A 17,425-nucleotide genomic window follows, 5' to 3' on the forward strand; every position below is an offset into this window, starting at 1 on the left:
ACGCCACCATAATCCTGAGGCCGAGGCGGAAGACCAGCGTTCGTATTCACCAATGGAGGCAGAAGGTATTCCTTAGTTCTGTCTCTGAGGGCTTCAGAAGAATCCGGCAGAAGTTTGGGAACGAAACAGCTGGAAAACAATAAATCTCTTTTGGAAAGTTCTCATTTCCCGTGGTCTCTTCTCCGTCTCGTGTCCATCCTCAACTCAGACCTCCCTCTCAGTCTGTCCTCCCTTTTCTCTGGACTCCCCCCCGCCCTGTCTGTCTCTCTCTTCCTGTCTGTCTCTCGGTTCAGACTCTATAGTGTCGAGGTTTGGGAGTCACTTAACGGACTTCCTCAATCGACCCGACAGCTCTAAGAGTCGCTGCGAAGACACGAAACCACCAAACGCTGCTGTGATGGAGGCTATAAATAGCTCATCCAGACGCTCTAAATGTTAAAAATAGAGACGAGCGTTTGTTGAGACGAGAACTTCAAAGTTTCATCTTCTTCTTTTTGTGACAGACGTCTTCTTGATGTGGATTCATCTTTTTTAGGCTGTAAATTTTGTTTTTTCTCCACATTAAATCCCAATTTTTTTGCAATAATTTTTCTGAAGAAGCATTAAAAAGTACAAATGTTTATTATTATTGTTGAACTAATTGACTTTGAGTGATAGTGACAATCAACACCAAAATATAACTTTTAGCCACTTTAAGCTAATAGTTTTAGCTTTTTTTACCCACAAGCCAAAACAAATTGTATAAAAATGATTAATTGTTCACTAACGTTAACACATAATTATTAGTGTTGAAATCCACGTCTCATGAAGTCTTAGAAAACAGAAAAGTAGAGCAGCATAGTTGATAACATTCAGTATTAAAAAGATATTAATTACTTAACGTCGTCTCAACATATCAAGTTATTTTCTCACGATTACGTTATTTTAGGTTTGGAGTCGACTCTTCTATTCAAGTTAAAAGTCAAACTGTTTTGTTTCAGTTGGTCGGAGCTACTTTTAGTCCTCCACACCTCTTTCCTTCCTTCCTTCCTCCCCTCCTCTCTCTCTCTCTTTGTTCCTCTCTCTCTAACTTTACGTCACACTTCATTTCTAGGAACAAAAGTAAAAAAGCTGCAAACCTCACTTTCATATATTGTTGATGTTTCTTTTTTATCCGTCTTTGTGAAAATATGACTTTACTTACATATAAAACTACATATTCTGAGAGGAATCAGCTCCACCAGAGGCTGCTATAAGAAGTGGAAACTTTCGCCATTTTAACAAAGTTAAACTTAAAAATACTTTGTGAGTATGACAAACAAACAAGCTTTGTTTCGTCTTTAGCTAAATCTGGATTTCACTGTAGAATTATTTGGTTAATTATCAGTCAGTCAGAGTCCAAAACAACACGAGTCAGGAGGGTTTATGTCCGGTGTTTTATGTACAGATTACAGGTAACAATATATATATATATATATATATATATGTAGATAGAGTAGAAAAAGAGTCTACAGCACTACTCAGTGGCTAATGTTCCGGACGGTTACAACATTCAAGTTGATTAGTAATACAGTTTAAAAAGAACCACATACCGTACGTACATTAATTAGCATCAGCTGTACTCTGACTGAGCCGTAACGCCCGCTCAGCAGAACTTTAAAGGGACGCTAACATTTTATTTAAATGTGTTAAGGAGAAGTTTGTGGGTTTTTTTCACCTCACCAACACCGTTTTGTTGTTAACTGGATGCTTAATGTTTCTACATTCTTACGACGGCCCATTATACCATAAATAGTCCGAAAAGAATATTTAATTGGACAGAGAGTCTTTTATCCTGAAGACAAAGGCCCATTCCTCCTAAAATATACATTCTCCCTGCAGCAAACAGAAGCACATGGCTACTTATTATGCAGAATGACGGCATTGGACGCCACTCTGCCTCTGATTGGCTGGGTCTCCTCTTCTTCGTTGGTTGGGTTTATGCATAAGGAGGGAGATTTGGTTGTTGGGGTGAGAATATCAGGGTCAATAAACCAATCAGAGGCAGAGAAGGCAAGTAGGGCGAGTTGTGCCTTCTCTATAGTAGAAAACAAAACTAAATCCAATGGTCCAAAGCTTCTACGATTAACTTCAAGTGTTTCGGTTTGTTACAGAGAGACTTTGTAACGGGCAGTTGGACGAATGGGCTCTGGTCCAATGGAAAATTGTCATAAAGGAATAACGGTAATAACCGAAGATTACTGTGAATTATGGGACCTGTGAAATAAAAACACACCCTCAAAGTTCAACTCTTACAATGGAAACCATTAGCAATTAGCCTACAATGCTACACAATTTAACAGAAATGTCCAGCGTTCCTTTAAGCTCCATCAACAGTCAACAACAACAAAGCACAGGACGTGAACCGCCACCTAGTGGACATACACAATACTACGTCAGAGAAAGTGTGTTGTACCCAACGCTGCCGTTCAAACTGGGATTGCATCACTATGAAAACTTACATTTTTGACCGATTATTTTAACCATTTTTGAGCTTCAGATCAATCCTGAATTGAGTGATAACCGGGTTGATGATGATGGCGGCATGTTGGACACGAAAGACAAAAGAAACACTGGTCCAAAGTCTCTTTGATTGCATCACAAGTAGAGGAATAAATAAATAAAAAATAAATAATTTGGTACATAGAAAAAGAAGAGTCTTCAAAGTTTCTCTCATTTATTGTCCGTCTACGTTTCCGACTTTTCCCGGTTTTAGCAGCAAGATCTCCGTGTTTGTTTTGTGGTCCGTGGATTGGAAAGGTTAACCGCCCTCGTTAGGTTTAATAGCACTTCAACATGTACAATGTTACTCCATTCACACACAGAGAGCAGATATAAACATATAATGGGAATGTTCTTCATCACTGGCATCACTGGAGAAACCTCAGATCTCTAAAAACAAGTATTTTCATTTTTGTTTCACATTTTTATTCTAAAAATACGTAGTTATATATGACGGCTCCTGTTACATTGACGACTTATTTAATGCGAGTAGACAAACGGCTAAAACACATGAAAAACATGTAAAAACAGTATAAAAATAAAGTTATTATTACTTTGATACACAAAAATAACGTACTCACTAAAAACAATTTACAACAGCACATCGATGAGATGACTGCACCATTGTGACCTAAATTATTTCACTTTTTCTTTTTTTGGTATGAAGCAAGAATATTACACAACTGGGGAATGTTTTCAGCAATTTGGCAAATTACTGAAAACTCTTGAATAAAATGTAATTTCATCAGAATTCATCGTAGTTATTGAATCAAATGCATAAATTGTGACTGAAAGCGATTGGCTACTTTTGAGCTAGCTTGTGTTCCAAAAAGCCTCCATTTCTTTATGAGTTCTATACATTTTATTGATCTTTTTGTAAAGTTTTAACGGGATGGGTTCGGGCGTTAGGTCCATTTACAGATCAATTATTTTGTTCGCATTGGAAAAAATACATTTCCTGTAATTTTCAAAGCTTTATGGGAGACGTACTTATTTTGCTCTAAAACACATTATTTTACGAGCATGATTCAATACTAGATATAATTGGTTCAAGAAAATATTGCATTAGCATAGCGGGCTAATAATAACATGAGCTTATATGTTAGCATCCATTTATTAGCATTAACACTGAACTACTAAAGCTAGAATTAGCCTCTATGGAGATTGCTGTACTACGAGAGCTAGCTTAGCGATAGCTTGCTTGTTATTACATTGGTTTGTTAGCTTTTAGCTTTTTATCTATGGCTGGAGGTTTAGCCCCGTTGTGACTTTCAGCTCTCCGTAAGTTACCGTCTGTAAAAATAAAGAATATAAAGTTTGTTTTTTTAACAAAAAAGTTGTTCTAGATTACATCAGTTTGTTAGCTAACCAGAGTGTTAGCTCATCTATTCAACACTAGTCATGTTTCCATTCGATTCAACCAACTTTTGAGCAAACTTTTGAAATGTTACAAATATGAAAATGTGAATTAGACGCAAATCCATCGACTGGTTTGGAACGAATAAACTTGGCCACGCAAAAAAAGTAGTTTCGTTAGAAGTTAGCGCTAAAGGCTACACACGCCTTGAATTGATCTTTGCGCTTTACTCGGCAAAAGCATTTCCAAAAAACACAAAAAGGGAAGAAAACGCCTCAAGCGAGCACGATATTTTTCTGTAATTTAGGAAATTTTATGGAATTTTGCAAGTTTCCATACAGACGTCTTTTTATTACTTTATAATATGCATTAAAAATACGTTTATGGAAACACAGCTAGTGTTTAGTATACTTAGCGTTAGCATAAAAAACGTATTTAACAAAAGGGATGCGCTTGCTCGTAAGCAAGTTAACATTTGAAGTTACTTGAGCTGAAACGTTTACCAATATTTAGTGTCTCTGTGAAGTTTAAAAGGATGTTCTAGTAGTTAAGATCATGAATCTCTAAATTTAACTTTACGTACGGAGCGGACGTCACAACAGCAGCGAGGCTGGAAGAGTTTGGTCAACAGTTGAGCATTTTAACCAAAGGAGCTACCAGCTAACAGTCATGTTTCACATAGAATAAGAACACCACGATACAAAATAATCTTTATATCCTATAAGACACAGAAACACAATAACAGTGTTATTGAACAACGTACCTCAAACTATTTCTACGTCTCCGTGACAGAAAAGAGGTGAAACAGGACGATCCAACAGTCAGTTAGGAGAAGAGAAGAAAGTCTTTCCAGCTCCTCTTGAAGAACTGATCGCCAACAACACGTGAAGAAGAAAGACCAGAGAAGAAGAAGAACGGATAGATTCCATTTTCAGAAATGTACCTTTCTTCTTTCCTTCAGCAGGCTCCGCCCACAGCCGTCCTCATTGGTTGTCCATCGAAACTCAAAGATCCCCCTGAAGAATTCCCTAATTTCGGAGATCATACCTGCTTTTAAGGACTTCACTGCGCGAGCACGATTTCAATGTTGAAGTCGACGCCTCCTGTGCGGTGGTGCGCTCTCATTGGCCGGTTTCTGCAGAAAGGCGGGCCTCGTAGAGACTCAGGGCGTGATGGACGAACTCGTACTGCTCACCTGTCTGGATCATCCCACCTCTGCACAGACAGACAGAGACGTCATTAGTTATTGTGATAATCAGGTTTGAGCCGAAATATCGTTTAAAATAATATAAATTAACATTAGAATAAAGGTAACCTGTCTGCTCGGAGCCGGCAGGTGATGCTCAGAACGTCCACCACTCCCTCCAGCTGCAGCTGCCGACAGCCTATCGTTGTGGCGATGAAGCAGCCTGTCCGGCCAATCCCGGCGCTGCAAGTAGAGGATTGTGGGTAATGGTGTTATTTCTAAAACGTTATGCAGCAGCAGAAATGTCTGTCTCTCTCTCTCTCTCTGTCTCTCCCCCCCTCCCTCTCTACCTGCAGTGGACGATGACCGGCCCCATGACGTCGGCTGCCCGTCTGTCTGCCTCGACGTCGGTCATCAGCTGCAGCAGCGGCATGGTGGAGTCGGGGGTTTTGTGGTCGGGCCACGACGTGTACCAGTAATGCTGCAGACCGCGGGTTTGATTCCCACACTGACACACAAAGAACAATATTGATGATAATATATATAAGTATTATATATAATATATAGCGATATATAGACGGGTGTGTACCTTGAGCGTGAGGCTGCGGGTGGTGTAGTGTTCACACTCTCTGACGCTGTTCACCAACACCTCCACCTTCCCGTAGATCCCCCTCTTCTCAGGCCAGTACAGAACGCACTTCTGCAGAGACAAACACAAGAGATGGACGGGGAACAGTTCAAGTGTCTGCTGCTTTCTACGTGTTGAATATTATTCTAAATGTTCTGGTACAAAACAAACAAAACCACGTACAAATACCACGATACATGCATTCAAGGACTCTCACAAACAGCAGCTTCTTAAAGGGACAGTAAACGTATTTACGCCGTTATCTGCATCTGTATTCTCTTTAAACTCACCAGACTCCGTTGACAAAACCAGTAACTTTACCTCTCTGAAACAGAACTAATCTAAAGTCACACAATAACACAAACACACCAGCATCTCCTGTGTTCTGTGAGGTAAAGTTACCTTTATTTAAAAGACACATTACCTCGTTCTTCTCCTTCAGTTTGGTGATCATGACGACGACGGGCGACTCCTCCTGCCAGGCCATCATCCAGAAGTCGTTCACCGTGTTCACCATCGGGCCCTGGGTGGCGACGAACGCCTTCTCCTCACCGAGGTAACCCTGAGGGCAGGAGCCAATCACAGGCCAGCGTCAGCAGGGTAGAAACACAGCGCTGTGGACGACTTCAAAGAGCTAAAATACATAATCTTTAATCATCAGTGCAGCGATTTATATCTTTATTTATGAGGATTTATCTTTTGTTTGTGTTATTACAGTTAAGAATTAAGCGTATTTGTACTACTAGAGTTCATAACGCGGTACTGAGACGTCGTTCTTTATGAGGTCGAACAGTTTGAATTGTTTCAGTGAAGCTTCCTGACAGGAAGAAGCTCTATTGTATCAGGAGTGTACTTTCACTGCATTAGTGTGTGTGTGTGTGTGTGTGTGTGTGTGTGTGTGTGTGTGTGTGTGTTGACATGCCAGATAGATGATGTCTGTGTGTTTGATGTTTGTTCTCAATGTACATGTACTTAAGTACAAATTTGAAGTACTTTACTTGAGTATTTTTCTTTTCATGACACTCACTTCTACTTCACTACAAAGCAGAGATTTTGTACGTTTCACTCATTTATCCGTCAGCTGTAGTAACTTTATCAACTACTCACCCGTATGTAGTTGCCGTTGATGTAGGAGCTCAGCGGGTCGTTGCAGCTCTTCGACTTCAGGATCACTCTGGAATGAGGGTCTAGGACACAGGAGGCAGGAGTCAGTCCTGACTGGGTTTGGACCCTCTTTTAGACTCGGCCCTGACTGGGTTTAGACCCTCTTTTAGACTCAGTCCTGACTGGGTTTAGACTCTCTTTTAGACCCAGTCCCGACTGGGTTCTGACCCTCTTTTAGACTCAGTCCTGACTGGGTTCTGACCCTCTTTTAGACTCAGTCCTGACTGGGTTCTGACCCTCTTTTAGACCCAGTCCCGACTGGGTTCTGACCCTCTTTTAGACTCAGTCCTGACAGGGTTTAGACTCTCTTTTAGACCCAGTCCCAACTGGGTTCTGACCCTCTTTTAGACTCAGTCCTGACTGGGTTTAGAAACGTCGACACAGAAACTCAAACACAGGAAGGAGTTTGATTGACAGCAGCTGGAGGGGAGCATTCCGTAGCCTTGATTGGTCGGAAGGAAGGAAGGAACCCCTCCCCCTCTCGCTCGCTGTTATATTGATAACCCGCCCCCTCTCAAAAACATAAGTGCACAAACTAAAAACAATCACTGTGTGTGTGTGTGTGTGTGTGTGTGTGTGTGTGTGTGTGTGTGTGTTATATAATGTGTTAATCAGGCTAAATGCTTGGCTGGCTGTGTGAGAACAAACTACGCTCTGAGGAAAATGTATTGTTCGAGTGTGTGTGTGTGTGTGTATGTGTGCGATATTAGCTCGTCCTTGAGGTTGTTGGCCTTTGACCTTAAGCCCCTCCCACATAATAAAACAACTTCCTGGTTCAACAGGAAATGAGAGTTGAAGACTGTTTTGGGACAGTTACTGTTTCCTAGCAACACAGATTATTTCGCACACACACACACACATTACTCACACACACACACACTCACGCGCACACACACACACACACACACACACACACAGAGTACTCACTGGGCAGTATGGTCTTGTATCTGTTCTTGGTCCCGTGGTTTGGAATATCGAGCTCCTTGGGATCAATAAAATTCATTGGAATTTCCTGAGATGGAAGAATTGAATGTCAGTCACAGTACTTGAAGGTATTAGTGTCAGCAAAACTGCAAGATTACTACTTTTAGGTCTTAATGAATCAATGAGTATGGCTGGTAATTATCTTTATGCTATGCCAGTTGATACAAATATCAAATATCATCCGTTTTTCGATACCTTATTTTGTATTCAAGACGTATTGAAGTTTAATATCCAGCCCTATTGATCATTAAGTTGTTAAATTCTACTCATTTAGCTAGCGAGCATGCTAATTCCACAATGATTTCATGCTACAGATACAGAAAGCTGCTGGGCTTGGTCTACGTTCATTGAAATTGTCGACGTTAACAGTTTTTAGCTTAACGTTCATGAAAGCTGTCAACCTGTCAATTTGCTTATGCTAATCAATAATCGCTAATGCTAATGACAATTCAATAATCATCAATGCTAATTGCTAGTGCTAATCTCTTAATTGATGATGCTAATCTCTAGCACGCTGACTGTTGTTGCGATTCTGGTTGCGCTAATGCTAATCACTAAGCCATAATTGCTAATGCTAATGACTTCAATAATTGCTAATCACAAATGCTTATCGCTAGTGCTACTCGCTGGTGCTAATCGCTAATGCTAATCTCTTAACTGCTGATGCTAATCTCTAGCACGCAGACTGTTGTGATTCTGGTTATGTAAATGCTATAAAGGGTTCGTTACGGTGACAAAATACAGTATAAACTCGTATAAACTCTTTGATAATTTGAGTGGCTGTAGTGTTCGGTGGGCGGGATTTAAACCTACGACCTTGTGGTTCTGACTCACGCTAACCCTCCTCAACATTTGAATAAAAATTTAAAAAACTGCGTGAACGTTCAAAGACGACTTACAGCGAACTCGGCGTGCAGCTTGTGCGTGTTGTTGACGACGTCGCGGACCTGCTGTCGTGTCAGAGGCCGGCCGTCGGCCAGCAGATACTCTCTGCTCGCCGCCTCTCTGGGCGTCGCAACGGCGACGCTGAGGGGCTCCACGGAGCCGAGGGCCGACATGTCCAACACCAGAGAGACGTTAGAGCCTCGTCTGGAGGGAACAGAGAGATCATGATGGAGGTGAAGAAGCTGCTCTCTTTCTTTACCGTGTTTTTTGTTGGAGTTCATCTATTGTGGATTTTGATTTATGACAAAATGTTCTCCACAGTTACTGCTTATCTTATCATTTGGATTTTGCCAATTTTTACGTTTTCTAAAGAGTTAATAACTAATAAGAGTATTTATAAAAATTTACAACATTTTCAGTTACTTTTGCTATTTAAAATTAAGAGAATTGCAATTTTAAAAGTAATATATTTTGTCACATTTACGTGATTTAATGAGTCAAAATGATACTAAAACCAGAACTATGACATTTTGAATATTCACTAAATTAACATAATATATTAAATCAAAAGTATTGTATACAGTTAGTTTATGAGATTAAAGAGATCAACTTCATGACAGAATGTGGAGAAGAGCAGTGATTAGAAAGTATGTAGAATAGTTTGTAAAGAGATTGCTTTTTAAATAAAGAATAAATCATTAAAATGTTTGCATCTTTTGTAGATTTGTTATTTAATCAAATCGAATTATTTACTCAAATAAAAATGTTTATGTTTTTTGTAAATGGATTTATTTTTTACATTAAATCTTATTACAAACAAACTCTTCGTTGGGCTACGTGTCGGCCGGCTTCCTGTCCAGGATTACTTCCTATTCGTCTGATTGCTGATTGGCTGCCGTCCAGAGTGGACGACCCACACACACACACACACACACACACACACAAGGAGACACAGACATCATGAAAAACATCCTGTTCTCACTCTTGAGGCTGAGATCTTCCTTCCTTTCCTTACCTTGAGGATCACAGAGTGTCCTCTCTTAACAGCGCCGCTCTAAACGCTGATGCAACCAGAACAAAATGGCCTCCGGGGTTCAGATCCGAGAGTAACGGAAGAGTTACGAGCGGCAGATAACGGCTAAAGTGCTCGAGTGTGAGCGAGGAGCAGATAAAGATGTTTACATGAGAGGGAGCGTTTAGGGAAAGAGCTGAGAAAACACTTAAAACATCTCATTCTGACAAATGAGGTGAGTTTTATTTAAGCAACAATCAGCCTCCTCTGAGACGCTTCACCACTTCACCGAGTAATCAGGGACTACTTTCTCATCGTGTGGAGCGTCACATCAATCACTAAGCTGTGACACGAGGAGGAGCCCAAATTAAAGCAAAAATAGATGAAATGTACAAAATATGGCAGAAATATTAATACTCTCTTCAATTACTCAAATTTATGAGAAACTAAATCACATTTATGACATTTACTCAGACAGAATTATGAGATTTATGAGGTAAAAACATGACGTATTTACTCCAACAGCACATTTATTAAATAAAAAAAAGATATTTATTAAGAATTAAAATGATGACAGAATGTAATCCCTGTTTTTGTTTTTATTAATTAACTATTAAATGGTTGCATTTTTAAAGTGTACTTCTTTTTCAATACATTTTAACTAAATTAAATTAAATTATGACATGCTAACATTAAATAAAGAATTGTTTTTAATGAAAATGATGAGATAAACATTTTAATAACCAGGTTTTAACATGTTTTATGTTGTGTGTAGAATAGATTTACTAAAGTCTGCGAGTTGATTTTATTGCTTTTTAAATGAACTCTATTCACCAGCAGAGATGTAAAGTGATTATGAAGTTGATGAAATAGATTAAAAGGTTCTGAAACAGGGAAACGGTCCTTAAAGTGTTTAATCTGAGGAGCGATCAGAGTTCATGTGTTCAGCTCTGATGTTCCAGACATGAGGAGGAAGACGCCTCCCTTCACATAAACACACATGTTCTCTGTGTACATTGTTCATGGAGGAAACCTGCTTCACTATCTCAATGTAAACACACTCACACTCACACACACACACACACACACACACACACTCCTCAGTCTGCACGTAGGCAGCTCGACACCTGACCGCTCCAACAATCACAGGTCAGAGGTGACTTCCCTCCCTAAACATGGCCGACAATCAGACGGCTCCTCAGGTGTGTTTCTGTCCAAAAACTTGTGAAATTAGTAATATTTCACTTCCTCTCTGTAGATATTCATCATAGTTTATCTGGAAGCTCTGCTGCTGTGTGAGTAACGACTTACTGGACCATCTACACAGAACTCTGTGTATGAATGATTCAAAAATACATTGTTTTGTTTTGTGTCTTTTGTACTCAACCATAGAAAGTTTCTTAGTCGACAACATAGTTATTATTGTTATTATCATAATAAAGTTATTTGGTGTCCAGAGAGGCGGGGCTACAACACCTTCTTACCTCTCTTGCAGTCCTGCTGCAGGTTTCATCCTGAAGGGGGAGGGGCAAGGCTTCAGCTCGTTATTGGCTGTCACCGCGGGGGCGTGGTCGTTGCTGCTGATGATGGGGAAAGGGGCGGAGCTAGGAGGAAAAGATCAGACGTGTGGGGTTTACTATAATAAATTAGATAAATTAAAATGGCCGTTGTCAGCTGACTTACCGAGAGAGAGGGACGACAGGAGGAGGAGCTAGGCGGCGGCAGGCTACGATTGGCTGCTGCTGGCGAATGGGCGTGGCTACAGATGGAGGGAGCTCAGCCTGGACCATGCTTCCTGACGTCACAACCTGGAGACCGAAAAGAGTTATTGAGTCATTAGAGTGGACGATTACTGAACCAGCGGCTTCAAATTACCTCGGTAAAGAGCTTTTTTTAATAATCTCGCTCTAAATGCTATTTCATTTTATCCTGGATTCCTACAATCGAGTCAATGACGATATAAAACAATAAAACCGCGGACAGACGGACGGATACACACACACACACACGTGACAACGCACATGATCTCCCCACAGGCAGAGATAATAACATTGAAAAAACACCAAAACAACAACAAAAGGATCAAATTAATTTGATAAATTAATATAATTCAGGCCTTTTGTACGTCTGTCTGTGCACATCGTCTCATAATATTTTACAAACAGTTTTGGCGCCCGACCTTGGTGCCCTTTGACTTCTGGGCGGAGTCTAAGTGGACAATGGTGGTCAGGTGGAGGTTTGGGGGCGGAGCCTTCAGCTGTCTGTCAGAAACCTGGACCTTCTCCTTGAGTCGGTACAAAACCTGGAGAGAAAAAACAGAAACAATTTCTTTTTAAATGAAGACATGATGAAACCTCTTGTTGCTGATCAAGCAAGTAGTCTTAATTTAAATCTTTTTTTAAATCTTTTTTAATCTTTTTTCAATTTTTTCTGTTAATTTCATTATTATTATATATATATAATGCCATTTATTTATTTTATCCTTTTATTTTTTTTCCTACTGTTTCTGCATTTCCCCTTTATTGTCCGTATCTGACAAGAGAAGCACAGCGAAGGATTTTATTTTGGTTTTATGAGTCGTGGTGGGAAACCCAAAACTATTGTTCACTGAATAATTGACCTGATATCACAGAGGAGGAACGCCACTGAGAAAGAATCAAAGAGTGATCAAAAAGCTAGTTGAAAAGGTAAATATTGAGCCGCTTTATTGATATGATCATAAGATAAACTGCTGAACTGTAAGTGGGGAACGAACTCTTAGAAGAAGGACAAAGAAACACCGTAATAGAGACGAGACATAATACAGATTATATGAACTGAATAACCACTGAGTAAGTGCTCCCTCCTGTGGATTAAATGTCACACTGCAACTGATAAAACACGTCTATATAATCATGTGTGTGTGTGTGCGTGTGTGTGTGTGTGTTACATCCATCTTTGTGAGGACCAAGATTTACACCTTGAAAGTGAGGAAGTTCAGTCTTTTTCTACTTTATGAGGTCTGTTTGAGGTCTGATGTCCCCACAAGTTTAGTAGTACAAATATGTGTGTGTGTGTGTGTGTGTGTGTGTGTGTGTGTATGTGTGTGTGTGTGTGTGTGTGTGTATGTATGTGTGTGTGAGTGTGACTGTATGTTACCATCAAGCAGGTGATGACTATGACGAAGACGGTGAAGAAGAGGACGACAGCGTAAAAGCCTTCTCTGCTCCACACGTGGTCCCTCTGCTCGTCCTGCAGGACATTCTTCTACAGAATGGGAAGAATTTCCACAGCGGGAAAGATTTTCAAAATAAGGTTTTTGGTAGTCTGTGACGTTGACAGGACGAGTCACAGACAAATCTGCAAGTTGGACATCCAGACGAGTTAACAACCTTTAAACATATATCTGGTTCTACAGAGTTCAGACAGGTGTTTCAGTTCAACCAGTGACCGTGTTAACTGGTGACTTGGTGGTTGCCCATAATAACGTATATTAAGTCGTAGATGATTAACACAGACATTTAAAATGGATCGAGCTCTTTTACGTGTTCTGTCTGTCACTACGAGTCACCAGTTAACACGGTCACCGGTTAAACCGGAACACCGGGGGCGTCTCTGGCTGCAGGCTATTAAACCTGAGTCTCTGTCCTGATATTTCCTACTTATTACCGAGACATGAGTGGCTGAACATAATCTATTTTACTCCTCCATAGTTTCATAATGACCCAAATATATATAAATATATATATACAGTATATAGTTTTTTTTATACAACAAGAGCACAGTGTAAAAGTACTCTCATTATATATATTTTCCTCTGAGCTGTAGTAGACTAGAAGTACAACGTTACATCAAATGGAAATACTCCAATAAGATAAAGTAGGCTACAAGAAAGTACTTGAGTAAATGTACTAATATACATTCCACAGCCGCTAAAACAAGTTCTTCTTCTAGACTCTTAATGTTGCTCTCAAAGTGCACCAGATTGATGGCTTTAACTTTAAAATGTACTTGTTACAGATCTTGTTGTTTTCCTTTGTGTTGTATTGCTCGTCTCTGATTGGCTACTGTACCGTGACCAGAGGAGCCGTCACGTCTCTCACAGCTGAGTAATGTTAAAATAATCCATAAAGCTGCTCTGTTCTGTCTCCAGCTGATCGATGGGTCTTTAATAGTTCCATTAAACTTTGATGAGCAGCACTCTGCACACACACACACACACACACACACACACACACACACACGCACACACACACACACACACACACACACACACACACACACACACACACACACACACACACACACACACACACACACACACACACACACACACACCTCGGTGGAGACCTCGGTGATGCCGAAGTGTCCCAGGTGGCGGTGGAGGACCCGGACGTTCAGGGATTGGATGACATCTTCGGCGGGGCGGGGCTCGGAGATGCCCAGCCTATCAGAGGACACGAAGAGCTCGATGCCATTCTTCTTCTCCTGTAGGAGCCGTCAATCAATCAATCAATCAATCATTTAAACGACCGATCAACAGAGTAGATTGTAGGAGTGTTGCGTCTTACATTCAGACGGTTGATGTGCACGTGTCCTGCAGGAACACCCAGCGCCGCCGCTACGCCCTCTCGGAACCAACGAAGAAGACTGACGTTCAGCCTCCTCACATCCACAGCCAGATACTGAGAGAAAGGGGGCGGGGGGAGGGAGAGAGAGAGAGACAGAGAGAGATTTAATATTGTTTATTTTCAGTGTTAAACTTCAGGCATTTTCAGATCGGAGGAACTGTTTAAGAGTTCTAAGAACCTCCATTTTTATTGGTTCAACATCACAACACCTGGTTTGTGAACTGTTGTTTTGAAGCCTCAAGTTCAGCGATTTCGCCGTCGCCATCTTGTTTTTGTGCAACCAGTGAACAGGAAGTGACCATATCTGGACTGAGGAGGAGTGACGTAGAGACGCCGTATACGTCTCTGGTAGAGACCTGTCAATCACCGTGTAGCCCCGCCCTAAAGCATCCCCTGCTTTATGGTCTGTGTGACTCTAAATGGACCATAATGTACTAAATGAACATCATGCTGTATTGAAGAAGACTTGAAACTAGAGATTGAGACCATAAACTCATGTTTACAATGTTTACTGAGGTAATAAATCAAGAGAGAAGTAGAGTCATTTTCTCATAGACTTCTATACAACCAGAGGAGTCGCCCCCTGGTGGACACTAGAGAGAATGCAGCTTCATCATCCTACAGAGTGAATCATAACATCATCTCAGCTCCTGATGTTATTTCATCTCTCCCCTGACTCCATCTTGTTTGGCTCCTCTGGTTTTCCCAAAAGTCTCTCTGATGAGGGAGACAGGTGGAACACACTAATGACTCACCCTGGAATTTACTGCAATGTCTGTGTGTGTGTGTGTGTGTGTGTGTGTGTGTGTGTGTGTGTGTGTGTGTGTGTGTGTGTGTGTGTGTGGAGAGTAAAAACAGGAAACAGCCCCAGAGGGCTGATGAACACACACTCGGTTGGTTTGTGTTGCTGATGTTGCTCAGAGACAGAATATAAAGACGCCTTCACACTGAAGGTCTAAACCGTCAAATTGTTAACCATCAGAGTGTAAATAAAGTTGTACTGACTCAGTAGAACATGTGTTTCTAGTCTCTGGTCTCTGATCATGTTTCACCGCTAACGGCTAACCAACGGAGGTTCACTTCAGTTACATTATGATGCCTTCAGGCTCTGCTCAGTGAACACGAGTACTGGCTGAAGGTAAATTATGTGCGTGTGTGTGTGGCTGTTTGCTAATGGCTAAAACAACAACAACATGTTCTGTTGCCAGTTAATTCAATAACAGGAACAATAACCACAAGAAGACGGGCTCGACACACACACACACACACACACACACACACACACACACACACACACACATGCACACACACACACACACACACACACACACACACACACACACACACACACACACACACACACACACACACACATTGTTCTGTCTCATACAACAAATAAAAAGCAGCTGAACCAACAAACAAATCACTAGAAACCTGCAATGATCGCTTGGTTTCCTTGGTGATCAATATTGTGATTGTTTTCTAGATTGATGTTTCGGTCCATAAAGACTCCGATCAACCGTCCGGATCTCTGATATATTCAATTTACTCTCACGAAACACAAAGAAATGTTAATATTTTTTCAAATTTTTTGCTTAAAAAATGTCTAAAATGATTATCCAGTTATCAAAAATTGCTACAGATTTTTTTCTCTAATTGTTTCAGCTAAAACCGTCAGAAAAACACTTTAAGCAGCTAAAAGACATTAGAACAAACTTCATTCAAAGAACAAGTAAACAACCATAGCCTGTAAATCACAATAACAACAACCTGAATAAGTAAACAACAACAACTAAACAACCTTACCAAGTGACCATGTAAACATTGTTGGTCCTCCCTGTCGACCACAGAGAAAAGGTGCCCGCCTGTCAGTCACAGCTCAGGGACTCTTCGCTCTATTTCCTGATCGAATCAATCCCTGATCTGTGATTGGCTTAGAGGGGACGGAGCTCAACAGGCTACCTGATTGGCCGTCGTCCAGGTAATGCCATTATGCCGCTGCGCTTCCTGTTGGGATCAGGTGCTATTTCTGTCCACACACACACGCACACACGCACACACACACACGCGTACACACACACACACACACACACAGTGGTAGCCACTAATTAGCTAATAGCCCTGCAGTGAGGGGGGGGGGGGGGAATCTCTGTCCTCCCGTCTCACACCCGTCTGTCTGCTTCTGTCTCAATGTCCCTCTGGTTGCCTCTGTTTCTCTAAGAGTTACGCAACCGCCCCATTGTGAAGGTAAGTGGGTCTCACACACACACACACACACACACACACTTAGTGTTTCCATAGCAACAGAGGCTGCAGCTCCTCGTCCATCACTCACTTAGTGTCTGTTCGATATCTGACCTGACCTCCTCTGCGAGTCTCTTATCAATCAGAAAGTCTACAGGATGACACATCGTGGTCCCGCCCCCCCCCCCACACTGCGTGTCTCAGCCAATCAGAGAGCAGATTACTCACCACGGTAACCAGGTGGCGTGCTGACACCGCGGCGTGCTCCGGCTGCACGTCGTGATGAGGTCGTGCCAGCAGGTTGAGGCTCCGCTGGCCGCCGGACTGCTGACGAAACCGAGACTCCAGGAGGCCGGCCGGGCGCTGAGGGTGAGGATGAGGATGAGGATGGTGATGAAGGTGGAGGTGGTGCAGGTGAGACTCGAGCACACCGTCCACATCCTGTTGAGGAAGACGACCGGAGCGACGAGAAGGGAAGAGACGAAGCTCGTGGTCAGCAGAAGACGACTCTGAGGAGAGAAGAAGAAGAAAATAATGAAGAAGAAGAAGGAGAAGAAGAAGTAGAAGGAGTCAGATAAAGATGGAGGACAGATGTTTTGTAACTTTAAACATATTGTTGTAGTGAGACAGTCGACCGAGGGATAAACTTCATTATTAGACTCATTTAGATGCTCTCACTAAACACATACTGAGCAACACAAAGGTTAGATTTGTTCTTTATTGTTTGTATGTTAATGAAAACTAGACCAGATCCCACATAGACCTGAACAACAGGTCTTCTTCCAAAGAACCTGTAAACCACCAAAGTGTTGTAGCGAGCTAACGGAATGCTAAC

At 41.4% G+C, this 17,425-nt stretch overlaps 1 protein-coding gene across 1 annotated transcript; it reads right to left on the bottom strand.

Moving 5' to 3' along the window:
* Positions 1-1,405: 1,405 nt before the first annotated feature.
* On the bottom strand, positions 1,406-17,112 carry LOC142944302 (receptor-type tyrosine-protein phosphatase R-like; the record flags this gene model as incomplete). Its single annotated transcript, XM_076085619.1, has 15 exons — positions 1,406-5,092; positions 5,193-5,306; positions 5,414-5,571; positions 5,653-5,763; positions 6,116-6,253; positions 6,799-6,878; positions 7,783-7,867; positions 8,739-8,928; positions 11,221-11,340; positions 11,420-11,544; positions 11,916-12,038; positions 12,875-12,982; positions 14,054-14,203; positions 14,287-14,400; positions 16,819-17,112. Coding segments are annotated over 15 exons (2,004 nt in total), but the record flags the coding sequence as incomplete, so codon positions are not given.
* Positions 17,113-17,425: the final 313 nt, after the last annotated feature.

This window comes from Anarhichas minor, unplaced genomic scaffold (genome assembly GCF_050575085.1).
Source record: "Anarhichas minor isolate MPS153535 unplaced genomic scaffold, ASM5057508v1 ptg000196l, whole genome shotgun sequence".
Classification (NCBI taxonomy): domain Eukaryota; kingdom Metazoa; phylum Chordata; class Actinopteri; order Perciformes; family Anarhichadidae; genus Anarhichas; species Anarhichas minor.